At 46.2% G+C, this 27701-nt stretch overlaps 1 protein-coding gene across 3 annotated transcripts in view; it reads left to right on the plus strand.

Moving 5' to 3' along the window:
• The window catches only part of CDYL (chromodomain Y like), a 359350-nt gene that overhangs the window by 282784 nt on the left and 48865 nt on the right, over positions 1-27701 (plus strand). For all 3 annotated transcript variants that reach the window (XM_063923082.1, XM_063923080.1, XM_063923079.1), the window contains one exon: positions 14098-14351. In XM_063923082.1, coding sequence (XP_063779152.1) covers positions 14112-14351 — 240 coding nt within the window. In that variant the 5' untranslated portion in view covers positions 14098-14111. The remainder of the gene's footprint in view (positions 1-14097; positions 14352-27701) is intronic.

Consider the following 27701-nt stretch of genomic DNA (forward strand, 5'->3'; position numbering starts at 1 on the left):
GAAGAAAGTTATTCCTACCCTGATACAGGCTAGGAAAGGGGTAACGTCTAAACATTACCATCGTATTTGGAAGAAATATGTGTCTTGGTAGGAGTCCAAGAAGTTTCCTGCGGTGTTGTTTCAACTGGTACATTTTCTCCTCTTTCTGCAAGCAGGTGTGGATATGGGCCTGAGGTTGGGATCTGTGAAGGTCCAGATTTAGGTCCTGTCCATTTTCTTCCAGTAACAATTGGCTGCCTTCCCTGAGGTTCAGACCTTTTTGAAGGGAGTTCTGCACATCCAACCTCCGTTTGTGCCGCCTACGGCGCCTTGGGAACTTAACGTGGTGTTGCAGTTTCTCCAGTCGGTCTGGTTTGAGCCTCTACAGGAAGTTGAGGTCAAATTTCTTACATGGAAGCTGTCACGTTGTTGGCCTTAGCGACGTGTGTCAGAATTGGGGGCTTTGTCCTGTAAAAGCCCTCACTTGATATTCCACGAAGATAGAGCTGAGCTCCGGACACGTCAGCAGTTTCCTCCAAAGGTTGAGTCGGCATTTCATATCAACCAACCCATTGTGGTGCCAGTGGCTATTGACTCCTCAATTTCGTCAAAGTCCTTGGATATTGTGAGGGCTTTGAAATCTATGTGAAGAGGACTGCTGGTCACAGGAAATCGGACTCTTTGTTTGTCCTGTATGATCCCAAGAAAATTGGGTGTCCTGCTTCAAAGCAGACTATATCTCGCTGGATAAGGTTCACTATCCAGCATGCATATTCTATGACAGGATTTCCCTGTCCAAAATCTGTTAAGGCCCACTCTACTCGTAAGGTGGGGTCTTCCTGGGCGGCTGGCCGGGGTGTCTCGGCATTACAACTTTGCCGAGCGGCAACTTGGTCTGGGTCGAACACGTTTGCTAAGTTCTACAAGTTCGATACTTTGGCCTCTGATGATCTGAAGTTCAGTCAATCAGTTCTGCAGGAGCCTCCGCGCTCTCCCTCTCGTACTGGGAGCTTTGGTACATCCCCATGGTACTAATGTGGACCCCAGCATCCTCTAGGACGTAAGAGAAAATAGGATTTTGGTTACCTACCGGTAAATCCTATTTCGTAGTCCGTAGAGGATGCTGGGCTCCCGCCCAGCTCTTCGTTTTCCTGCAACCATTATCTGGTTCAGTACAACTTTTAGTTATGTACTTCGTTGTTACTTGGTAAGTAATGTTTCAGCAGTTGCTGAGTTTTTCAAGCTAGTTAGTTAGCTTGATGTGCCTTGTATGTGTGAGCTGGTATGAATCTCGCCACTATCTGTGTTAAATCCTTCTCTCGAAGAGGTCCGTCTCTTCGGGCACAGTGTCTAGACTGAGTCTGGTAGGAAGGGCATAGAGGGAGGAGCCAGCCCACACTCTCAAACTCTTAAAGTGCCAATGGCTCCTGGTGGACCCGTCTATACCCCATGGTACTAATGTGGATCCCAGCATCCTCTACGGACTACGAGAAAAGGATTTACTGGTAGGTAACCAAAATCCTATTTTTTCAAACCCTGGTGGACATGAGTGTTGTTTTGGATGAGCATATGCACAGCAAGAACACCCACATATCCAATCTCTACATAGAAAAAAAATCTATTATTCTTGTCCATCCTTTCACTGCTAAACTGAGGGTGTTGGGCACAGATCAGTTTTGTAACATTATTATTTTGATCACTCTTCATAAGTAGAATATTTGAAACTTAAAACTCATATGGTTCACATTTAGGAGGTAAATGATAAGTAATCTTGGATTACTGCCTTCTAATGCATAACTTCTAACTCTTTCTACACACAATTCAAGCCTAATTGTATCTCTGCCTTCCTCAGTCTTGCGGGGGAACATGAGTTAAAAGAAAAGGGTTTGTGTGAATTACAATATATATAAATGAAGGCAACTAATTCTGTGATATACTGGTAACTTGGTAATAGGGGATCAGTATGAAATGCCGACAGACAGGATCCTGGCTGCCATGATCCCAACAGCGGGATCCCATCCATAATGCCGGCAGCAAGGCAAGTGCTAGAAAGTCTTTTGCAGGTACGGTAGCTCGCTGCGCTTGCCACAGGTTCTGTTCTTCCTCTATGGGTATTGTGGACACCCACAGAGGGAGAAAAGCCTGTGGCGCTGATAATCCAGCGGCAGCATTTCACCGCTAGTCGGGATTCCGGCGTCTGCATTGTGACTGCCGGGATCCCGACTAGCGGTGTTTAACCGCTTTCCCTCTGTTTTTGTTTAAACCAATTTTATTTATTTTTTACATTTGCATTAATGTTTTAATTAATTATTTTTTTAAACATGTATTAGAAACCTTGATCAAGCATGTTTTAATGCTTTCTACCATGAATAATGTTACTAGGCTTTGGTTTTATTTTTTTACATCTTTTAATAAAACCAAATTTTTACAGTTTATTATTCCCTTTTACACCTAAATACACTGCTCAAAAAAATAAAGGGAACACTAAAATAACACTTCCTAGATCTGAATGAATGAAATATCCTTATTACATACTTTGTTCTTTACATAGTTGAATGTGCTGACAACAAAATCACACAAAAATTATCAATGGAAATCAAATTTATTAACCCATGGAGGTCTGGTTTGGAGTCACCCTCAAAATTAAAGTGGAAAAACACACTACAGGTGTTATGATTCCAGCACTCTGGTCTGAGGAGATCTTATTGCAAGGACCGGAGCACTGTAACGTAATGCTGGGAAAGGGGAATGGAAAGGGAATAGCCCCTGGCGCCCTATCTCCGTTGTCTCGCCCGTGCTGTCAGTACACTCTTGCGAGACTATGGTTGCTTGAGCCCATGGCAGCCGCGTTTGAAGGGCGGATTACGTCTGCCCAACTTCGATGCCCCCTCAGGTCTTAATGAGAGACAAAGAGTGTACCGAGACAGGGTGATAACAAGGGGCCCTCTTACTGAAACAACCAAAGCCAGAGGCTACTAACTAGCCTAAAACTAAATGTATGTGCAGCTTGCCGCCAAAGGAAAAGAACAACAAAGGAAATGCTGACCACACGCCCACACAATACTTTTGTGTACCGGCGGTGACAGCATAAGCAGAACCCTCTGCAAAACACCAGTGACAGAAATAATAATGGAATGCCTCGGCCGACGGACGCGGCAGAGCCGCTACTCACGGAACCGGTACGAATACTGGCAAACGGACAGGAACTCCCAATGCTGCTGACACAGACTCTTAGAACTGGAGGACAGGCAGAATCCCAAACGAAAGACCGGTGGACACCAAGAAGCCAGAAACTTGACCAGGCACAGGCAAAGGCACTGGACCTCAGGACAGGAACGCCTCACGGCAGGACACGGGATCAGACATAGGAATCGACACGGGGACTGACTCAGGAATCGACACAGGAAGCTCAGGAACTAGCAGGAACCAAGCTCAGAACTCAAGCAGACCGGATACCCAGAAATATCACCAGCGTCTGTGAATTGCAGTCAGCCAGCATATAACAGAGAGGCCTAATTAATAATCTTATGCAGCTGCCCTGTTGCATGACTCCAAACTGACAAGATGCAATTAGCAGCCAGGTGAGGCTGAACACATGGGAACAAGCTGCAATTACACAGACTCACCAGCGGCAGCAGACAAGAGTATTCTAAAACAGAGCAACAGGAAATCTTGGCATGCAAGACAACTTTATAAACATAAAATAGGAATGAACCACTACCTGTGGTTCATAACAACAGGCTGATCCAACTTTGATGTAATGTCCTTAAAACAAGTCAAAATGAGGTTCAGTAGCGTGTGTGGCCTCCACGTACCTGTATGACTTCCATACAACCCACACAAGTGGCTCAGGTAGTGCAGCTCATCCAGGATGGCACATCAATGCGAGCTGTGGCAAGAAGGTTTGCTGTGTCTGTCAGCGTAGTGTCCAGAGCATGGAGGTGCTACCAGAAGACAGGCCAGTACATCAGGAGACATGGAGGAGGCCGTAGGAGGGCAACAACCCAGCAGCAGGACCGCTACCTCCGCCTTTGTGCAAGGAGGAACAGGAGGAGCACTGCCAGAGCCCTGCAAAATGACCTCCAGCAAGCCACAAATGTGCATGTGTCTACTCAAACGATCAGAAACAGACTCCATGAGGGTGGTATGAGGGCCCGACGCCCACAGGTGGGGGTTGTGCTTACAGCCCAACACCGTGCAGGACGTTTGGCATTTGCCAGAGAACACCAAGATTGCCAAATTCACCACTGGTGCCCTGTACTCTTCACAGATGAAAGCAGGTTCTCACTGAGCACATGTGACAGACATGACAGAGTCTGGAGACTCCAAGGAGAACGTTCTGCTGCCTGCAGCATCCTCCAGCATGACCGGTTTGGCAGTGGGTCAGTAATGGTGCAGGGTGGCATTTCTTTGGGGGGCCGCACAGTCCTCCATGTGCTCGCAGAGGTAGCCTGACTGCCATTAGGTACCGAGATGAGATCCTCAGACCCCTTGTGAGACCATATGCTGGTGCGGTTGGCCCTGAGTTCCTCCTAATGCAAGACAATGCTAGACCTCATGTGGCTGGAATGTGTCAGCAGTTCCTGCAAGGCATTGATGCTATGGACTGGCCTGCCCATTCCCCAGACCTGAATCCAATTGAGCATATCTGGGACATCCTGTCTCGCTCCATCCACTAATGCCACGTTTCACCACAGACTGTCCAGGAGTTGGCGGATGCTTTAGTCCAGGTCTGGGAGGAGATCCCTCAGGAGTCCACCCGCCACCTCATCAGGAGCATGCCCAGGCATTGTATGGAGGTCATACAGGCACGAGGAGGCCACAGACCCTACTGAGCCTCATTTTGACTTGTCTTAAGGACATTACATCAAAGTTGGATCAGCCTGTAGTGTGTTTTTCCACTTTAATTTTGAGGGTGACTCCAAATCCAGACCTCCATGGGTTAATAAATTTGATTTCCATTGATAATTTTTGTGTGATTTTGTTGTCAGCACATTCAACTATGTAAAGAACAAAGTATTTAATAAGGATATTTCATTCATTCAGATCTAGGATGTGTTATTTTAGTGTTCCCTTTTATTTTTTTGAGCAGTGTATTTGTGGATAGATTAAATAGTCTGTTGTGACTGGTTTATATAATAAATCGAATACTGTAAAATACTTTTGGTTTTTGTTATATTTTTTGTCTCTGTTTATACCTTGCAATCCATTCCATCTGCCTTTCAGGGTGACTGCTTATTATGTGCTTTTCCTTTTCTTATATTTTCTACATCATACTCCTTACAACGGCACCTGTCCCTCAGTTTTTGCCACCCTAATGCTTACATTAGTGTCATGTCCATTGATGCAGAAATGTTTATATACCTTGTACTTGTCCTACAGTATATGGGTGGTCATTCCGAGTTGTTCGCTCGCTAGCTGCTTTTAGCAGCATTGCAAACGCTAGGCCGCCACCCTCTGGGAGTGTATCTTAGCTTAGCAGAATAGCGAACGAAAGATTAGCAGAAATACTACTAAATATTTTCTTGCAGTTTCTGAGTAGCATCAGCTCAGTCCGTTTAGTTCCTGGTTTGATGTCACAAACACGCCCTGCGTTCGGCCAGCCACTCCCCCGTTTCTCCAGACACTCCCACGTTTTTCCCTGACACGCCTGCGTTTTTTAGCACACTCCCGGAAAACGCTCAGTTACCACCCAGAAACGCCCCTTTCCTGTCAATCATTCACCGATCAGCAGTGCGACTGAAAAGCGTCGCACGAACACCAGCAAATCTACTAAATTTTGTGTTAAATAACGTGGCGCATGCGCTCTGCGTACCATGCGAATTTAGAAACAAATCGCAGCATAGCGAAAATCGGCAATGAGCAAACAACTCGGAAATTTGCTTTCTGCATTTGCTACTAATATATATAAAATAATTAACTGTGTGACTTTGTCATGCTACATTAGACAATGAAACTGCACGTCTCTTTTCATCATACTGGCTGTCGTAATTTGTCATCTAAACAGTTGTTTGTTCTTTACAAAGAACAAATGAAAAATATTTATATTTTTATATTATTAAACTATTGGGTCTGCTTTTTGTTAGCTTGTTAGGATTTTCGGAATCCTGTTTCATCACAAGTAAATTGTAATTTTTATTTCATTTTTTTGCAACAATTACTAACTTTTTTTACTATTGTACTAGAATCAACTTTATACATTAACTGCTTTATGATTAAAGAAAAACTAAGTTCTAGATCAATAAACACAAACCTACTCTATGAAATAAAAAATTGCCTTCAAGATTAGCCATCACCAGGGGTGATCTTAAAGATCCCCCATCAATCACTGCTGGCTGCTTTGGCGGGGGAGACAACTGGTAGGCAGAATTTTTAGCTTTTAGCGGCTGCTGGCAGGCTCCTCATGCAACCGTGTTAGGGAAGCCTTGCGGTGTCACGAGAAGATTGGTTAAGGATGAATATTAAAATTGTCAAAAAATACATTTTTAAAAAGCTTCAGTGAGCATGTCATTATGGATACTAAAGTGCATTAAAACCAGAGGTGGGTAACCAGCAATTCCTTGGAATTATATGTGGACTTTTTTAACAGAATAAAATACCCTCTTTGGTCCTCTTCCTAGTAATGCAAAAATCAGTGACTGCAGTGTTATACAGTATGTATGTAGTAAGCTATCTGTGATTAGATTGGTATATCTTCTCAACCACTTAACCATATATCCATGGGTTATCTTTCTGTTTGGGTTTCATGAAAACTTTTTTCTCATACGTCCTAGAGGATGCTGGGGATGCTTCAAGAACCATGGGGTATAGACGGGATCCGCAGGAGACATGGGCACTTTAAGACTTTAAATGGGTGTGAACTGGCTCCTCCCTCTATGCCCCTCCTCCAGACTCCAGTTAGATTCTGTGCCCAGGGAGACTTTTCACAAACAGGGGAGCTCTACTGAGTTTCTCTGAAAAAAGACTTATGTTAGGTTTTTTATGTTCAGGGAGCTCTGCTGGCAACAGGCTCCCTGCTTCGAGGGACTGAGGGGAGAGAAGCAGACCTACTTCTGTGAGTTCAAAGGCTCTGCTTCGTAGGCTGCTTGACACCATTAGCTCCAGAGGGTTCGATCACTTGGTACGTCTAGCTGCTCGTTCCTGGAGCTGCGCCGTCACCCCCCCCCCCCCCCCCCCTTGCAGAGCCAGAAAAAAGAAGACTGGTGAGTAAAAGAAGAAACGAAGACTTCAGTGACGGCAGAAGACTTCAGGTCTTGAGGTACCGCGCAGCGGTCGCGCTGCGCGCCATGCTCCCATACACACAGCGGCACTGACAGGGTGCAGGGCGCAGGGGGGGCGCCCTGGGCAGCATGGGGACCTGAAAGTAACTGGCAAAAGTTATATGAAAAGTGCCTAGGCACTCAATATAGACCCCCGCCAGTATAAAAATGTTAAAATGAGCGGGACTGAAGCGCGCCGGTGAGGGGGCGTGGCTTAGCCCCCACAGCTCTGACCAGCGCCATTTTCTCTTAACAGAAGCTGCAGAGACGCTAGCCCTGACCTCCACACTGCTGTACAAGTAACAGGGTGCAAAACGGGGGATGGGGGGGGTCACAGTAGATTTGGTGCTATTATCTTTATTATAAAAGCGCGAACAGGTCTGAGGCATTGTACATAAAGTTTCAGTACCGGGATAGGCGCTGGGTTGTGAGCTGGCAAACTCCCTCTGGGTCTCTCTAACAGGCTTTGCTGTGGGTCTGTCCCCTATAGCCCAGTGTGATTGTGGGTATCGGTACGTGTGTGTCGACATGTCTGAGGCTGAGTGCTCTTCCCAGGAGGAAGCCGGAGTGGGGACAGAAAAAGCTGTGGGAGTGACCCTGTCGGCACCGCCGACTGCTGAGTGGGTAAATATGTTGAGTGTTTTGAATGCAAATGTGGCTCGGTTGACTAAGACATTAGTTATATCTGAGTCTAAGAACCAGACATAAAGGAAATCCATGGAGTATGCATTGTCACAAGCTCAGACCCCTTAGGGTCTTGGTGCATTTACCCAGTTAGCTGATACAGATACTGACACGGACTCTGATTCCAGTGTCGACTATAGTGATGCCAGATTGAATCCTAAACTGGCTAAGAGCATTCAGTACATGATTTTGGCAATAAAAGTCGTATTACATATCACTGAGGACCCTGCTGTTCCTGATACAAGTATGTTTAAAGGAAAGAAACCTGAGGTAACGTTTCCTCCCTCTCATGAACTGAACGCTCTTTTTGAAAAGGCTTTAGAAAATCCTGACAAGAAGGTACAGGTTCCCAAAAGAATTCCGGTGGCATATCCGTTCCCCTCTGGGGACAGGGAAAAGTGGGATTCAACCCCCATAGTGGACAAAGCTGTCGCGTCTGTCCAAGAAGGTGGCGCTTCCGTCTCCTGACACGGCAGCCCTAAAGGATCCTGCGGATCGTAAGCAGGAAAATACACTAAAATCCATTTATGTCACTACAGGTTCGCTACTCAGGCCTGCCGTTGCTTCGGCATGGGTGAGTAGCGCTATTGAAATATGGGCAGATAACTTGTCATCTGAGATATATACCCTGGACAGGGATAACGTGCTTTTGACTTTGCGTCATATCAGAGACGCTGCAGCATATTTAAAAGAAGCTGCAAGGGATATTGGCCTTTTGGGATCAAGGGCCAATGCCATGGCAGTCTCGGCTAGGAGGGCATTGTGGATTCATCAATGGAATGATGATGCTGACTCGAAAAAGGCTATGGAGTCTCTGCCGTTTAACGGTAGTGTCTTGTTTGGTGACGGCCTCACTGACCTGGAAGCTACGGCAACCGCAGGTAAGTAATCATTTTTACCTTATGTTCCTGCGCAACAAAAGAAAATGCCCCACTATCAGATGCAGTCCTTTCGGCCCAATAAATTCAAAAAAGGACGGGGATCCTCCTTCCTTGCTGCGAGAGGAAGAGGAAAGGGAAAAAGGTCACAGGCTGTGGCAAGTTCCCAAGAACAGAAGTCCTCTCCGGCTTCTACCAAATCCACCGCATGACGCTGGGGCTCCTCTGCGGGAGTCCGTACCAGTGGGGGCACGTCTCAAACTCAGGTCTGGGTTCGCTCGGATCTGGATCCTTGGATATTAGAAATAGTAGACCAAGGGTACAAATTAGGGTTTCAAGACGTGCCCCCCTCACAAGGAAGGATCCTCCTTCCTTGCTGCGAGAGGAAGAGGAAAAGGAAAAAGGTCACAGGCTGTGGCAAGTTCCCAAGAACAGAAGTCCTCTCCGGCTTCTACCAAATCCACCGCATGACGCTGGGGCTCCTCTGCGGGAGTCCGTACCAGTGGGGGCACGTCTCAAACTCAGGTCTGGGTTCGCTCGGATCTGGATCCTTGGATATTAGAAATAGTAGACCAAGGGTACAAATTAGGGTTTCAAGACGTGCCCCCTCACTGATTTTTCAAATCGGCCTAGCCAGCTTCTCTTCCGGAAAGGGAGGTTGTATGCGCTGCGATACTAAAGCTGTGTCAAAATCAAGTCATTGTAACGGTACCCCCGTCACAACAGGGGGAGGGTTTTTATTCGAGTCTGTTCGTGGTACCGAAGCCGGATGGCTCAGTCAGACCGATTTTGAACCTAAAATCCCTATATTTCTTTCTAAAAAAAATTCAAATTCAAGATGGAATCTCTCCGAGCAGTGATCTCCAGTCTGGAGGAGGGGGATTTTATGGTGTCGGTCGACATAAAGGATGCCTACTTACATGTCCCCATATATCCTCCACATCAGGCTTACCTGAGGTTTGCTGTTCAGGATTGTCATTACCAATTTCAGACGTTGCCGTTTGGTCTGTCCACGGCTCCGAGGATTTTCACCAAGGTTATGGCGGAAATGATGGTTCTCCTGCGCAAGCAGGGAGTCACAATTATCCCGTACTTGGACGATCTAATAAAGGCGAGATCCAAGGAACAATTGCTGAAAAACGTTGCGCTCTCTCTGACGATTCTGCAACAACATGGTTGGCTCCAAAACTTGCCAAAATCACAGTTGGTTCCGACGACACGGCTGTCGTTCCTGGGTATGATTCTGGATACAGAATTACAGAGAGTTTTTCTTCCAGTGGAAAAGGCTCTAGAAATACAGAACATGGTAAAACAGATTCTGAAACCGGCAAGAGTGTCGATTCTTCAATGCACTCGGTTGCTGGGGAAGATGATGGCGGCCTACGAGGCCATTCAGTATGGCAGGTTCCATGCCAGGGTGTTCCAGTGGGGCCTGCTGGACAAGTGGTCCGGGTCTCAACTGGACATGCACACGAAAATATTCCTATCTTCCAGGACCAGGATCTCTCTTCTGTGGTGGCTGCACAGTTCTTACCTCCTAGAGGGACGCAGGTTCGGGATCCAGGATTGGATCCTGGTGACCACGGATGCAAGTCTCCAAGGCTGGGGAGCAGTCACACAGGGGGAAAATTTCCAGGGAAAATGGTCAAGCCAGGAAGCTTGTCTGCACATCAACATTCTGGAATTAAGGGCCATTTACAACTGCCTTCGGCAAGCGGAACATCTTTTTCGCAGTTTGCCCGTCTTGATTCAGTCAGACAACATAACAGCAGTGGCATACATAAACTGCCAGGGCGGAACAAAGAGCAGAGTGGCGATGGCGGAGGCCACAAAAGTTCTTCGCTGGAGGAGAAACATGCAAGCGCTCTGTCAGCAGTCTTCATTCCAGGAGTGGATAACTGGGAAGCAGACTTCCTCAGCAGACACGATCTCCATCCAGGAGAGTGGGGTCTTCATCAAGAGGTCTTTGCAGAAGTGACAAGTCTTTGGGGAATTCCTCAAATAGACATGATGGCGTCCCGCCTCAACAAGAAACCTCAGAGATATTGTTCCAGGTCGAGGGACCCTCAAGTGATAGCGGTGGACGCCCTAGTGACACCGTGGGTGTTTCCGTCGGTATATGTGTTCCCTCCACTTCCTCTCATTCCAAAGGTGATAAAGATCATAAGAAGAACAAAGGTTCAGGCGATCCTCATTGTACCAGACTGGCCAAGGAGGGCTTGGTATCCAGATCTTCAAGAATTACTCATAGAAGATCCCTGGCCTCTTCCTCTACGAGAGGACCTGTTACAGCAAGGACCGTGCGTGTATCAAGACTTACCGTGGCTGCGTTTGACGGCATGGCGGTTGAACGCCAAATCCTAGCCCGAAAGGGTATTTCCAGTGAAGTCATTCCCACACTACTTCAGGCTAGAAAAGAAGTAACGGCGAAGCATTACCACCGTATTTGGAGAAAATATGTGTCTTGGTGTGAATCCAAGAAGGCTCCTACGGAAGAATTTCAGCTGGAGCGTTTGCTCCATTTTTTTTGCAAGCAGGTGTGGATGCGGGCCTAAAGTTGGGCTCCGTTAAAGTACAAATTTCGGCCTTATCTATTTTCTTTCAGAAAGAATTGGCCTCCCTTCCAGAAGTTCAGACCTTCGTGAAGGGCGTGCTGCACATCCAACCTCCCTTTGTGCCCCCAGTGGCACCATGGGATCTTAATGTGGTGTTGCAGTTCCTGCAATCTCATTGGTTTGAACCTTTTGCGTAAGGTTGAGTTGAAATTCCTTGGAAAGTGGTCATGCTGTTGGCCTTGGCATCCGCAAGGCGGGTGTCTGAATTGGCGGCTTTGTCTCACAAAAGCCCCTATTTAATCTTCCATGCAGATAGAGCGGAGTTGAGAACTTGTCAGCAATTTCTGCCAAAAGTGGTTTCATTGTTTCACGTAAACCAGCCTATTGTGGTGCCAGTGGCTACTGACGCCTTGGCGGAATCGAAGTCTCTCGATGTGGTCAGAGCTTTGAAAGTCTATGTCGCCAGAACGGCTCAGATTAGGAAAACAGAGGGGTCTCGGCATTACAGCTTTGCCGAGCTGCTACTTGGTCGGGATCAAACACCTTTGCGAAGTTTTACAAGTTTGATACCCTGGCTGAGGAGGACCTCTTGTTTGGTCAATCGGTGCTGCAGAGTAATCCGCACTCTCCCGCCCGTTCTAGAGCTTTGGTATAAACCCCATGGTTCTTGAATCATCCCCAGCATCCTCTTAGTCCAGAGAGGATGCTGGGCGCCCCTCCCTGTGCGGACACTATCTGCAGTACTTGTTTAATAGTTATTGCTTGTGTTACACAAAGGTTGTGTTTCAGTTATGGTCAGCCTGTTCCTGATTTTGTTCATGCCGTTGACTGGACTTTTGCTAATGCCATGTTGTACGGCATGTTTGTGGTGTGAGCTGGTATGTATCTCACCCTTAGTTTAACAATAAATCCTTTTCCTCGAAATGTCCATCTCCCTGGGCACAGTTCCTATAACTGGAGTCTGGAGGAGGGGCATAGAGGGAGGAGCCAGTTCACACCCATTTAAAGTCTTAAAGTGCCCATGTCTCCTGCGGATCCCATCTATACCCCATGGTTCTTGAAGCATCCCCAGCATCCTCCACGGACTAAGAAAAGGATTTACCGGTAGATATTAAAATCCTATTATTGATGCTCAGGACTATAATATAATCAAAAACATCTTTGCAAAGATTGCGGCCAACTGAGAATCAGGCCCTATGTCAATATTCATAAATAGTTCATGGTTGGCTTGTTTGTTTGTTTGTTTGTTTGTTTGTTTTACTGTGCATGTGTGGAAATAGCTAAAAAGTTGCACAGTTGTGTGCATACATAGTCGCAGGACCGTTTGAGATACACGGTCTCAGAAATGTATCGTTAATTTAAAGGGAGTTCCTGGGCGGTGGCTATTCAGGTGCACAGATGTGCACTGTATTTTGGGCGTGTTATGGGACTTTGGTGGCAAGTTGCACATCTGGCTGCGAATAAAGTCAATCACTTATATCGGAGGCCATACTCTGATGGAGAAACTGTACCTAGCATGGGGCTGGTGAAAATTTCTATGGCGCATCCAGTGGTTTTATCTAAAGATGCACCAAGTGGGATTGTTGCATCTGAAGATCAAACAAGTAGGATGTACTTCACGGAAGGGCTTATACTAGTAGTAGCGTAAAGTTGCAGATGCAGCTGCGACAAAAGATTCAAACATATAAGCAGCTAAATATGACAGAGCATTTTTTTTTTTTAAACAATTTTATTGGTATATCCATTTATACAGAGTAAACACATGCATACCTCAATCTTAGAAAGATATAAAAAGATTGACAAAAGGCGTACATCTAAATGCAGAAGTGCAAAGAAAGAGAATACAATACTTTTGACATTTTTAGGAACAATAATTTGGGTATAAATGACAAAGCATTTCACCCTTAAAGGGCAACCCTACTGTGGAGACAGAAACCGCTTGTTGAGATCTTAAAAAGGAACATTTTGTTATCCATCAATGAGGCAGCACTGATGTGTCTCTTGAAATTATATTAAAACATTGGCAGCTTTGGTAGATTAGAGCAACATTTTGTGTTGGCTTGGTGAACATTTGTTTTCTTGGGAGAACAAAGAGCTATAAGGCTCCATATGGTAAATCCTCCTATAGTGCAAGCAATACAGTACCTAGGCTTTAAACTTATTGATACCCCTTTCAGACAGAAACTGAAATTACCGGGTGAAGCAGTTCCACCCAGTAATTTTATGAAACACACGGGTCCTTTTTCTGTGTGAAAGGGTCGACCCGGATTGAAATTCCCAGGACTTTGACCCTGGAATCTACCAGGGTCGTAGACACGGGAATTTCGACCCGGGTTGACCCTTTCACACAGACAAAATACCCGTGTTGATCTTCAAATTACCGGGTCGAAATTCTCGACCTGGTAATTTGCATGTCTGTGTGAAAGGGGGATCAGGCAGGCCCCGGCAAAATGACCTGACATTGAAATGCCGGGAAATTGCAGGGACTTTCAGACTTTTCTGTCTGAAAGTGGTATTAGTGACTACTTGTGGTTGAAAGAGGTTATTCTTTCCACAGTGTGCAGTAACTCTGAATGCAACTGGTCCTTACATACATACTAATGCGGCTGCTAATATGAAATATTAGGAATACAAATGCTTCAGTCGTCTTCCTAGATCTAAACCTAGGAAATTTACAATAAAAATTTTTGCAACCTTCTTATTGAAACATAACCTCAGAATAACATTTTTAACTATTTGCAGGCACGTCTCCATTCATGCAGGCATTAACTGAAAATGGTACCAGCAATATACAGACCTCAGTAGCAGGAGTAACAGGCAAGCGGAGGTTTATTGATGAGAGAAGAGACCAATCTTTTGATAAAAGGCTACGATTCAGTGTAAGACAAACTGAAAGTGCTTACCGGTACAGAGACATTGTTGTGCGAAAACAGGATGGATTCACACACATTTTACTTTCCACAAAATCATCTGAGAATAATTCATTGAATCCAGAGGTCAGTGTTATTGATAAATTAAGTTTAATGGTGATGTAATAACTGTGGATTTATTTTATTTTGAAGTAATGTATTGTGCATTTTCTATGTTTACTAGTCAAACAGTGTAATCTAACATTAGATAAAAAAAAAAGGGTACATTATTTTGAATATCAGACATTCATTACCTTTGCAAACCATGTTTTGGTTTGAATTCTTCTCTTCGCGACCCTGCTCAATATGGAAAATGTAGATTGTACTTTTTCCTACTTTATTTACTTTGCCCAATACAGATCAAGCTCCCACTTTTACACTTTTATTTATTTGTTTACAATATTGCTTCAGTGTCCACTTCAGGTGATTAATAAGCAAATTGAACATTTTATGACCTTTAGTTGCCAATTCATTTTCCCGAAGAGCTCACCATATGATGGCTGTTGATACATTTCTGTTTATCATCTTTGTTCTTAAAATATTTTACTGCTGTCTTAAATGCTTCTAAACCCTTCTTAATACTGAAGTTCGTATCAGGGCCCTCATTCCGAGTCGTTCGCTCGGTAATTTTCTTCGCATCGCAGCGTTTTTCTGCTTAGTACGCATGCGCAATGTTCGCACTGCGACTGCGCCAAGTAATTTTGCTATGAAGATAGTATTTTTACTCACGGCTTTTTCTTCGCTCCGGCGATCGTAGTGTGATTGACAGGAAATGGGTGTTACTGGGCGTAAACACGGCGTTTTATGGGCGTGTGGATAAAAACGCTACCGTTTCCGGAAAAAACGCGGGAGTGGCTGGAGAAACGGAGGAGTGTCTGGGCGAACACTGGGTGTGTTTGTGACGTCAAACCAGGAACGACAAGCACTGAACTGATCGCAGATGCCGAGTAAGTCTGAAGCTACTCTGAAACTGCTAAGTAGTTTGTAATCGCAATATTGCGAATACATCGTTCGCAATTTTAAGAAGCTAAGATACACTCCCAGTAGGCGGCGGCTTAGCGTGTGTAACTCTGCTAAAATCGCCTTGCGAGCGAACAACTCGGAATGAGGGCCCATATACACTCCTGTTATAAATAAAATAGCAATGCCTCACAAAACAAAATGATACAGTGCATCCAGAAAGTATGCACAGCGCTCCACTTTTTTCACATTCTGTTATGTTACAGCTTTATTGCAAAATGTTATAAATTAATTTTTCCCCTCAAAATTCTACACACAATACTCCATAATGACAACATAAAAAAATGGGGGGGGGGGGGGGGGGGGTCGCATTTTTGCCAATTTATTAAAAATAAAAAGAAATCACATGTACATGAGTATTCGCAGCCTTTACTCAATACTTTGTTGATGCACCTTTGGCAGCAATTACAGCCTCAAGTCTTTTTAAATATGATGCCACAAGCTTGGCACAACTATCTTTGGGCAGTTTCGCCCATTCCTCTTTGCAGCACCTCTCAAGCTCGATCAGGTTGGATGGGAAGCGTCGGTGCACAGCCATTTTCAGATATGTCCAGAGATGTTCAATCAAATTCAAGTTTGGGCTCTAGCTGGGCCACTCAAGGACATTCACAGAGCTGTCCTGAAGCCACTCCTTTGATATCTTGGCTGTGTGCTCAGGGTCGTTGTCCTGCTGAAAGATGAACCGTCGCCCCAGTCTGAGGTCAAGAGCGCTCTGGAGCAGGTTTTCATCCAGGATGTCTCTGTACATTGCTGCATTCATCTTTCCCTCTATTCTGACTAGTCTCCCAGTTCCTGCTGCTGAAAAACATCCCCACAGCATGATGCTGCCACCACCATGCTTCACTGTAGGGATGGTATTGGCCTGGTGATGAGCGGTGCCTGGTTTCCTCCAAACATGACACCTGACATTCACGCCAAAGAGTTCAGTGTTTGCCACAGAATTTTGTTTCTCATGGTCTGAGAATCCTTCAGGTGCATTTTGGCAAACCCCAGACGGGCTGCCATGTGCTTTTTACTACGGAGTGGCTTCCGTCTGGCCACTCTACCATACAGGCCTGATTGGTGGATTGCTGCAGAGATGGTTATCCTTCTGGAAGGTTCTCCTCTCTCCACAGAGGAATGCTGTAGCTCTGACAGAGTGACCATCGGGTGCTTGGTCACCTCCCTGACTAGGGCCCTTCTCCCCCGATCGCTCAGTTTAGACGGCCGGCCTTCTCTTTGAATAGTCCTGTTGGTTCAGAATTTCTTCCATTTACGGATGATGGAGGCCACTGTGCTCATTGGGACATTCAAAGTAGCAGATATTTCTCTAACGTCCTAAGTGGATGCTGGGACTCCGTAAGGACCATGGGGAATAGCGGCTCCGCAGGAGACAGGGCACAAAATAAAAGCTTGAGATATCAGGTGGTGTGCACTGGCTCCTCCCCCTATGACCCTCCTCCAAGCCAGTTAGATTTTTGTGCCCGGCCGAGAAGGGTGCAAACTAGGTAGCTCTCCAGAGCTGCTTAGAATAAAAGTTTAGTTAGGTTTTTTTATTTTCAGTGAGTCCTGCTGGCAACAGGCTCACTGCATCGTGGGACTAAGGGGAGAAGAAGCGAACTCACCTGAGTGCAGAGTGGATTGGGCTTCTTAGGCTACTGGACGTTAGCTCCAGAGGGACGATCACAGGTTCAGCCTGGATGGGTCACCGGAGCCGCGCCGCCGTCCCCCTTACAGAGCCAGAAGAGACGAAGGTCCGGTGAAAGCGGCGGCAGAAGACATCCTGTCTTCAAGACTAAGGTAGCGCACAGCACCGCAGCTGTGCGCCATTGCTCTCAGCACACTTCACACTCCGGTCACTGAGGGTGCAGGGCGCTGGGGGGGAGCGCCCTGAGACGCAATATAACACACATATACCTTAGCTGGCAAAAGGAATACATCACATATAGCTCCAGGGCTATATGGATGTATTTTTTCCCCTGCCATTTTACACAAAAAAGCGGGAGTTAAGGACGTCGTGAAGGGGCGGGGCCTATCTCCTCAGCACACTGGCGCCATTATTCCCTCACAGCTCCGCTGGAAGGACGGCTCCCTGATTCTCCCCTGCAGTACTGCATCTGATTCAGGGTAAAAAAGAGAAGGGGGGGCATTTTGGCAGCAAATAACTAGATTAACAGCAGCTATAAGGGATTAACACTTATATAAGGTTATCCCTGTATATATATAGCGCTGTGTGTGTGCTGGCAGACTCTCCCTCTGTCTCTCCAAAGGGCTAAGTGGGGTCCTGTCCTCTATCAGAGCATTCCCGGTGTGTGTGCTGTGTGTCGGTACGCGTGTGTCGACATGTATGAGGAGGAAAATGAGGTGGAGGCGGAGCAGTTGCCTGTGTTAGTGATGTCACCCCCTAGGGAGTCGACACCTGACTGGATGATTGTGTTTAAGCAATTAAGTGATAATGTCAGCAATTTACAAAAAACTGTTGACGACATGAGAAAGCCGGCAAATCAATTAGTGCCTGTTCAGGCGTCTCAGACACCCTCAGGGGCCCTAAAACGGCCGCTACCTCAGTGGGTCGACACGGATCCAGATACAGATACTGAATCTAGTGTCGACGGTGACGAGACAAACGTAATGTCCAGTAGGGCCACACGTTACATGATCACGGCAATGAAAGAGGCATTGAACCTTTCTGACACTACAAATACCTCAAAGGCGGGTATTATGTGGGGTGTGAAAAAACTGCCAATAGTTTTTCCTGAGTCTGAGGAAATAAATGAGGTGTGTGATAAAGCGTGGGTTTCCCCCGATAAAAAACAGCTAATTTCTAATAAGTTATTAGCACTATACCCTTTCCCGCCAGAGGTTAGGGCACGGTGGGAAACACCCCCTAGGGTAGATAAGGCGCTCACACGTTTATCTAAACAAGTAGCGTTACCGTCCCCTGATACGGCCACCCTCAAAGAACCAGCTGATAGGAGGCTGGAAAATATCCTGAAAAGTATATACACACATACTGGTGTTATACTGCGACCAGCAATCGCATCAGCCTGGATGTGCAGTGCTGGAGTCGCATGGGCGGATTCCCTGACTGAGAATATTGATACCCTGGATAGGGACAATATTCTGTTAACTATAGAACATTTAAAGGATGCATTGCTATATATGCGTGATGCGCAGAGGGATATTTGTACCCTGGCATCAAGAGTAAGCGCAATGTCCATCTCTGCCAGAAGAGCATTATGGACCAGACAGTGGTCAGGGGACGCAGATTCCAAACAGCACATGGAAGTATTGCCGTATAAGGGGGAGGAGTTATTTGGGGCTGGTCTAACAGACCTGGTGGCCACGGCAACGGCTGGAAAATCCACCTTTTTACCCCAGGTTACTTCACATCAACAGAAAAAGACACAGTCTTTTCAAACTCAGTCCTTTCGTTCCCATAAGTACAAGCGAGCAAAAGGTCACTCTTTTCTGCCCAAGGGCAGAGGAAGAGGAAAAAGGCAGCACCATGCAGCCGCTTCCCAGGAGCAGAAGCCCTCCCCTGCTTCTGCCAAGTCTTCAGCATGACGCTGGGGCTTTACAAGCAGAAACTGAAATTCGAGGCGTTTCCTCCTCATCGGTTCCTGAAGTCTGCTTTACCAAAGTCTCCCTCCGACAGGGAGGCAGTTCTGGAAGCCATTCACAAGCTGTACTCCCAGCAGGTGATAATCAAGGTACCCCTCTTACAACAAGGGAAGGGGTATTATTCCACACTATTTGTGGTACCGAAGCCGGACGGCTCGGTGAGACCAATATTAAATCTAAAATCTTTGAACACTTACATAAAAAGGTTCAAATTCAAGATGGAGTCACTCAGAGCGGTGATAGCGAACCTGGAAGAGGGGGACTATATGGTGTCGCTGGACATCAAGGATGCTTATCTCCACGTCCCAATATATCCTTCTCACCAAGGGTACCTCAGGTTTGTAGTACAAAACTGTCATTATCAGTTTCAGACGCTGCCGTTTGGATTGTCCACGGCGCCTCGGGTCTTTACCAAGGTAATGGCCGAAATGATGATTCTTCTACGAAGAAAAGGCATCTTAATTATCCCTTACTTGGACGATCTCCTGATAAGGGCAAGAACCAAGGAACAGTTAGAAGTCGGAGTGGCACTATCTCAGGTAGTGCTAAGTCAGCACGGATGGATTCTAAATATTCCAAAATCGCAGCTGATTCCAACGACACGTCTACTGTTCTTAGGAATGATTCTGGACACAGTCCAGAAGAAGGTGTTTCTCCCGGAGGAGAAGGCCAGGGAGTTATCCGAGCTAGTCAGGAACCTCCTAAAACCAGGACAGGTCTCAGTGCATCAGTGCACAAGGGTCCTGGGAAAAATGGTGGCTTCTTACGAAGCGAATCCATTCGGAAGATTCCATGCAGGAACTTTTCAGTGGGATCTACTGGGAAAATGGTCCGGATCGCATCTTCAGATGCATCAACGGATAACCCTGTCGCCAAGGACAAGGGTGTCTCTCCTGTGGTGGCTTCAGAGGGCTCATCTACTAGAGGGCCGCAGATTTGGCATTCAGGATTGGATCCTGGTAACCACGGATGCCAGCCTGAGAGGCTGGGGAGCAGTCACACAGGGAAGGAATTTCCAGGGCTTGTGGTCAAGCATGGAAACATCTCTTCATATAAACATTCTAGAACTAAGGGCCATTTACAATGCCTTAATTCAAGCAAAACCTCTGCTTCAGGGTCAGGCGGTGTTGATCCAGTCGGACAACATCACGTCAGTCGCCCACATAAACAGACAGGGCGGCACGAGAAGCAGGAGGGCAATGGCAGAAACTGCAAGGATTCTTCGCTGGGCGGAGAATCATGTGATAGCACTGTCAGCAGTGTTCATTCCGGGAGTGGACAACTGGGAAGCAGACTTCCTCAGCAGACACGACCTTCACCCGGGAGAGTGGGGACTTCACCCAGAAGTCTTCCACCAAATTGTAAACCGTTGGGAAAGACCAAAGGTGGACATGATGGCGTCACGTCTAAACAAAAAACTGGACAGATATTGCGCCAGGTCAAGGGACCCTCAGGCAATAGCAGTGGACGCTCTGGTAACGCCGTGGGTGTACCAGTCAGTGTATGTATTCCCTCCTCTGCCCCTCATACCGAAAGTATTGAGAATCATAAGAAGGAGAGGAGTAAGAACTATACTCGTGGTTTCGGATTGGCCAAGAAGGTCTTGGTACCCGGAACTTCAAGAGATGCTCACGGACGAACCGTGGCCTCTACCTCTAAGACAGGACCTGCTACTGCAGGGGCCTTGTCTGTTCCAAGACTTACCGCGGCTGCGTTTGACGGCATGGCGGTTGAACGCCGGATCCTGAAGGACAAGGGCATTCCAGAAGAAGTCATCCCTACTCTGGTAAAAGCCAGAAAGGAAGTAACCGCAAAACATTATCACCGCATTTGGCGTAAATATGTTGCGTGGTGTGAGGCCAAGAAGGCCCCTACACAGGAATTTCAACTGGGTCGTTTCTTGCATTTCCTGCAAACAGGACTGTCTATGGGCCTAAAATTAGGGTCCATTAAGGTTCAAATTTCGGCCCTGTCGATATTCTTCCAGAAAGAACTGGCTTCAGTACCTGAAGTTCAGACATTTGTGAAAGGGGTGCTGCACATACAGCCTCCTTTTGTGCCTCCAGTGGCACCTTGGGATCTCAATGTTGTGTTGAGATTTCTAAAATCACACTGGTTTGAACCATTGTCTACGGTAGATTTAAAATATCTCACGTGGAAGGTGTCGATGCTGTTGGCCTTGGCTTCAGCTAGGCGTGTGTCAGAATTGGCGGCTTTATCATGTAAAAGCCCTTACCTAAATTTTCATTCTGACAGGGCGGAATTGAGGACTCGTCCTCAATTTCTACCTAAGGTGGTTTCTGCATTTCACATGAACCAACCTATTGTGGTACCTGCGGCTACTAGGGACTTAGAGGACTCTAAGTTGCTGGACGTTGTCAGGGCCTTGAAAATATATGTTTCCAGGACGGCTGGAGTCAGGAAAACTGACTCGCTGTTTATCCTGTATGCACCCAACAAGCTGGGTGCTCCTGCTTCAAAGCAGACGATTGCTCGTTGGATTTGTAGTACAATTCAGCTTGCACATTCCGTGGCAGGATTGCCACAGCCAAAATCAGTAAAAGCCCATTCCACAAGAAAAGTGGGCTCATCTTGGGCGGCTGCCCGAGGGGTCTCGGCTTTACAACTTTGCCGAGCAGCTACTTGGTCAGGGGCAAACACGTTTGCTAAATTCTACAAATTTGATACCCTGGCTGAGGAGGACCTGGAGTTCTCTCATTCGGTGCTGCAGAGTCATCCGCACTCTCCCGCCCGTTTGGGAGCTTTGGTATAATCCCCATGGTCCTTACGGAGTCCCAGCATCCACTTAGGACGTTAGAGAAAATAAGATTTTACTTACCGATAAATCTATTTCTCGTAGTCCGTAGTGGATGCTGGGCGCCCATCCCTAGTGCGGATTGTCTGCAATACTTGTATATAGTTATTGTTACAAAAAATTCGGGTTATTATTGTTGAGCCATCCTTTCAGAGGCTCCTTTAAATTTATCATACTGTTAACTGGGTTCAGATCACGAGTTGTACGGTGTGATTGGTGTGGCTGGTATGAGTCTTACCCGGGATTCAATATCCTTCCTTATTATGTACGCTCGTCCGGGCACAGTATCCTAACTGGCTTGGAGGAGGGTCATAGGGGGAGGAGCCAGTGCACACCACCTGATATCTCAAGCTTTTATTTTGTGCCCTGTCTCCTGCGGAGCCGCTATTCCCCATGGTCCTTACGGAGTCCCAGCATCCACTACGGACTACGAGAAATAGATTTATCGGTAAGTAAAATCTTATTTTTTCTGTACCCTTCCCCAGATTTGTGCCTCGAGACAAACCTGTCTCGGAGGTCTGCAGGCAATTCCTTTGACTTTATGCTTGGTTTTTCCTCAGACATGCACTGTCAAGTGTGGGACCTTATATAGAGAGGTGTATGCCTTTCCAAATCATGTCCAATCAACTGAATGTACCACATTAAGCTGTAGGAACATCTCAAGGATTATCAGTGGAAGCAGAATTTACCTGAGCTTCATGGCAAAGGCAGTGAATACTTATGTACATGTGATTTCTTAGTTTTTTTATTTTAATAAATTAGCAAAAATCTCAAAAAAAATAACTTTTTCGCATTGTCATTATGGGGTATTGTGTATAGAGTTTTGAGGGGGGAAATTAATTTATTCCATTATAGAATAAGGTTGTAACATAACAAAATGTGGGAAAAGTGAAGCGCTGTGAATGCTTTCCGGATTCACTGTAGTTTAAAATTATAAATGTAACCGTTTCATAAAAAATAGTGTTAGTACATTCTCTTGATACGTATGTCACCTTTGCCTAACTATGCAGAACCAGTTTAGTGGTATACATAGAGCTGAAAATATTACTATTCTTGTTCTTTTTAATTTTTAAAGCACCATATGCTAAACACCTTGGATATTGAGGAAAGTAGGACATACATAAATTGTAGACATGTAAGATACACAGTATAAATGCAGACATAAAAAACATGGTAGAGAGGGATCTGCTCATGAGAGAGCTTACATTCCAATTGGAAGAGGATGTACTTGAAACTATGAGTGACTATGGCTCACAGTGGAGATTTGGACAGTTGTCAGGGCGCATTAGTGTGGCTTGCATAGGTGTTGGTTGGGTAAGCACTAATAGAGAGATGAGTTTTCCGTAGTAGATATACTGTAGGTACCTATGTACTAAGCCTTGGAGAGAGAGAAAGTGGATAGAGATGAAGTACAAACAACCAGCTCCAAACTGTCATTTTTCAAACACAGACTGTAATATGAGAGTTAGGAACTGATTAGCTGCTACTTTATCTCTCTCCAAGGATTAGTACATAGACCCCAGAATACTGTATAACCATATTGCACATGGTACATATATCTGTACTTGTATTGAAATTTTGAATGTTTTATTACCCTAGAAATCTGGTGTATCGCTGTACAAAATTAACTTTGTATAATTGTCATTATTACAGAATGTTATTAGGAACTACCAACTATAAAATACAAAACATATAGTAGAGAAATGATACACTTAGAAAACAACTAGACTACAGTATTACGCATTTAAAGTCTTGGGGGTAAATTTACTAAGATAGGAGTTCTATTTAAGATGGGATGTTGCCCATCGCAACCAATCAGATTCCAAGTACCATCTTCTAGAAGGTGCTAGATAATGAGAAGTAGAATCTGATTGGTTGCTATGGGCAACATCCCATCTGAAATAGAACTCCCATCTTAGTAAATTTACCCCATGGAGAGAAACGGGGGTAGTTTCCCAAGGCAACCAATCAGTATCTTACTGTCATTTCAAAGACTGTGCTATATAAATAATAAAAAGTGGTTGCCTTGTGCAACTGCTCCAGTTTCTCCTGCGGGGTACACTGGGCTCCACAGGGAATGACATTGGGGTGTAGAGTAGGATCTTGATCCGAGACACCAACAGGCTAAAAGCTTTAACTGTTCCCAGAATGCATAGCGCCGCCTCTTCTATAAACCCCCCTCCGTGCACAGGAGCTCAGTTTTGTAGTTGCTGCCATGAAGTAAGCAGGCATACGACAGGGGGCTGCTCCAGCAGCACTGAGAAGAAGCTTTTAAATGAAAAATGAAGACTTCAAGAGCTGCAGCAGTGGCACTCTCTGTGTTAGATGTCAGTCGGACATCTCCTGCTGCAGCTCCATCAACTCCCCCAGCAGCGCTGTATACTCCTGTGCCCTGGTTGCCGGGTACTTACAGCGGAGGCTCCGGTTTTCTTCCTGTTAGTCACACACTACCGTTGTTCTCCTGGATCGCATGGCCGCACTCAGGGAGGAGGTAAGTGGGTTCCTCCGGCGGGACCCGCTGTAAATCGCGATCCCACGCGCCTGGTGGGAGGCAGGCTGCACGCACTGGAGTGGACACAGTGGTAGTACAGGGACCCCACTAGACCCACCAGGGCAAGGGCACAGGTTGGTTTTCTCTCATAAACCGTTTATATAAGCCCACAGTACCCGGTGGTGAAGTCCAGCAGGGGGATAAGGCTTTGACCTGTAGCCCCTCCCCCAGCCCTAGGGCGCCATTTAGAGTAAATGTTGCATATCCCTCTCTCTCCCTCACTCCCTGTCAGCGTTTGGGCACCATTAGGACAAGCTGAGCTGATCCTGGGACTGTTTGGGCAAATCCTCCTCTGTAAAGCCACCTGCATGTCAGTGCTGTGCATTTTACAGGACACTTAAGTATTTTACATGTCTGGTGACAGTGTTAGTTAAGAAAGAGTGCATTTAGTCAGGGTTATATAGTACACGTACCCTGTGATATACATCCAGTCTTTACTGTGCATTGTTATATCTATTGAGTGTATAGCTATACATAGTACTACTCTGTATTGCTAGTCCAGTGCAGTTTTATTGCATGTCATATTTTCTGCATTGTACAATGTGACTATGTGTGTGTGCATATAGCTGCTGTGTGACCTCCATTTCGTGTATCTCACTCAGATTGCTATCCCTATATTTTATAACTTGAGGGGGCTGAGTGCGTCAGGTTTATGATTTAATATAGGTAGTTCACAGGATATACTCAGTGTGTATTTCTCTGACGTCCTAGTGGATGCTGGGAACTCCGTAAGGACCATGGGGAATAGCGGCTCCGCAGGAGACTGGGCACATCTAAAGAAAGCTTTAGGACTAGCTGGTGTGCACTGGCTCCTCCCCCTATGACCCTCCTCCAAGCCCCAGTTAGATTTCTGTGCCCGACGAGAAGGGTGCACACTAGGGGCTCTCCTGAGCTCTTTGTGAAAGTTTTAGTTTAGGTTTATTATTTTCAGTGAGACCTGCTGGCAACAGGCTCACTGCATCGTGGGACTAAGGGGAGAAGAAACGGACTCACCTGCGTGCAGAGTGGATCGGGTTTCTTAGGCTACTGGACATTAGCTCCAGAGGGACGATCACAGGTTCAGCCTGGATGGGTCCCGGAGCCGCGCCGCCGGCCCCCTTACAGAGCCAGAAGAGCGAAGAGGTCCGGTGAAATCGGCGGCAGAAGACGATCCTGTCTTCAGATAAGGTAGCGCACAGCACCGCAGCTGTGCGCCATTGCTCTCAGCACACTTCACACTCCGGTCACTGAGGGTGCAGGGCGCTGGGGGGGCAGCGCCCTGAGACGCAATAAATCGATAAAACCTTATATGGCTAAAATAAATGCATCACATATAACTCCTGGGCTATATGGATGCATTTAACCCCTGCCAAAACATATAGAAAAACGGATGATAAGGACGCCGAGAAAGGGGCGGAGCCTATCTCCTCAGCACACTGGCGCCATTTTCCCTCACAGCTCAGTTGGAGGGAAGCTCCCTGGCTCTCCCCTGCAGTCACTACACTACAGAAAGGGGTTAAAAAAGAGAGGGGGGCACAAATTAGGTGCAGTATAAACAATACAGCAGCTATAAAGGGAAAAACACTTATATAAGGTTATCCCTGTATATATATAGCGCTCTGGTGTGTGCTGGCAAACTCTCCCTCTGTCTCCCCAAAGGGCTAGTGGGTCCTGTCCTCTATCAGAGCATTCCCTGTGTGTGTGCTGTGTGTCGGTACTTTTGTGTCGACATGTATGAGGAGAAAAATGATGTGGAGACGGAGTAGAGTGTCTGTAATAGTGTTGTCACCCCCTAGGGGGTCGACACCTGAGTGGATGTACTGTTGAAATTGCGTGACAGTGTCAGCTTTGTATAAAAGACAGTGGTTGACATGAGACAGCCGGCTACTCAGCTTGTGCATGTCCAGATGTCTCATACAGGGGCTCTAAAGCGCCCGTTACCTCAGATACAGACGCTGACACGGATACTGGCTCCTGTGTCGACGTGAAGAGACAACCGTGATTTCCAATAGGGCCACACATTGCATGATTGAGGCAATGGAAAATGTTTACACTTTTCTGATAATATGAATACCACCAAAAAAGGGGTATTATGTTTGGTGAGGAAAAACTTCCTATAGTTTTCCTGAATCTGAAAAATAAAATGAGGTGTGTGATGATGCGTGGGTTTTCCTCCGATAACAATTGATAATTCTAAAAAGTTATTGGCAGTATACCTTTTCCCGCCAGTGGTTAGGGTGCGTTGGGAAACACCCCCTACAGGGGATAAGGCGCTCACACGATTGTAAGAGGCTCTACCCTCTCTTGAGATGGCCGCCCTTAAGGATCCTGCTGATAAAAAGCAGGAGGGTATCCTAAAATGTATTTACACACATACTGGTGTTATACTGCGACCAGCAATCGCCTCAGCCTGGATGTGCAGTGCTGGGTGGCGTGGTCGGATTCCCTGACTGGAAATATTGATATCCTAGATAAGGACAGTATATTATTGCCTATAGAGCAATTAAAAGATGCTTTTCTATATATGCATGATGCACAGCGGAATATTTGCAGACTGGCATCAAGTATAAGTGCTTTGTATCTACCAGTAAAGTGGTCAGGGATTCCAAACGGCATTTGGAATTGCCTTAAAAAAGGGGATGTACCCTAGGTCGCCTCTCAAAATAAGACGCCGTATTATCAGGCGCAGTCCTGGTTGGCAAGCGGACAAAAGGGTTCCTCTTTTCTGCTCGTGACAGAGGGAGAGGAAAATGGCTGCAGAGATCAGCCAGTTCCCAGGAACAGAAACCCTTTTCCGCCGCTGCCAAGCCCTCAGTAGGACGCTAGGGCTTTACAAGTTCAGGCACGGTGGGGGCCCGTTCTCAGTGAATTTCAGTGCGCAGTGGGCTAACTCGCAAGTAGACCCCTGGATCCTTCAGGTAATATTTCAGGGGTACAAATTGGAATTCGAGACGTATTCCCCTCGCCGTTTCCAAAAAGTCTGTTTTACCGACGTCTCCCGCTGACAGGGAGGCAGTTTTGGAAGCCATTCACAAGCTGTATTCCCAGCAGGTGATAATTAAGGTACCCCTCCTGCAACAGGGAACGGGGTATTATTCCACACTATTGTGGTACCGAAGCCAGACGGCTCGGTGAGACCGATTTTAAAATCTAAAATCTTTGAACACTTACATACAGAGGTTCAAATTCAAAATTGAGTCACTCAGAGCAGTGATTGCAAACCTGGAAGAAGGGGACTACATGATGTCTCGGGACATCAAGGATGCTTACCTTCATGTCAAAATTTACCCTTCTCACCAAAGGTATCTCGGGTTATGGTACAGAACTGTCACTATCAGTTCAGACGCTGCCGTAGGGATGGTCCACGGCACCCCGGGTCTTTACTGAAGTAATGACCGAAATGATGATATTCCTTCGAAGGAAGGGAATTTTAGTTATCCTTTACTTGGACGATTCCCTGATAAGGGTA

The sequence above is a fragment of the Pseudophryne corroboree genome, chromosome 5 (assembly GCF_028390025.1).
Source record: "Pseudophryne corroboree isolate aPseCor3 chromosome 5, aPseCor3.hap2, whole genome shotgun sequence".
Lineage (NCBI taxonomy): Eukaryota > Metazoa > Chordata > Amphibia > Anura > Myobatrachidae > Pseudophryne > Pseudophryne corroboree.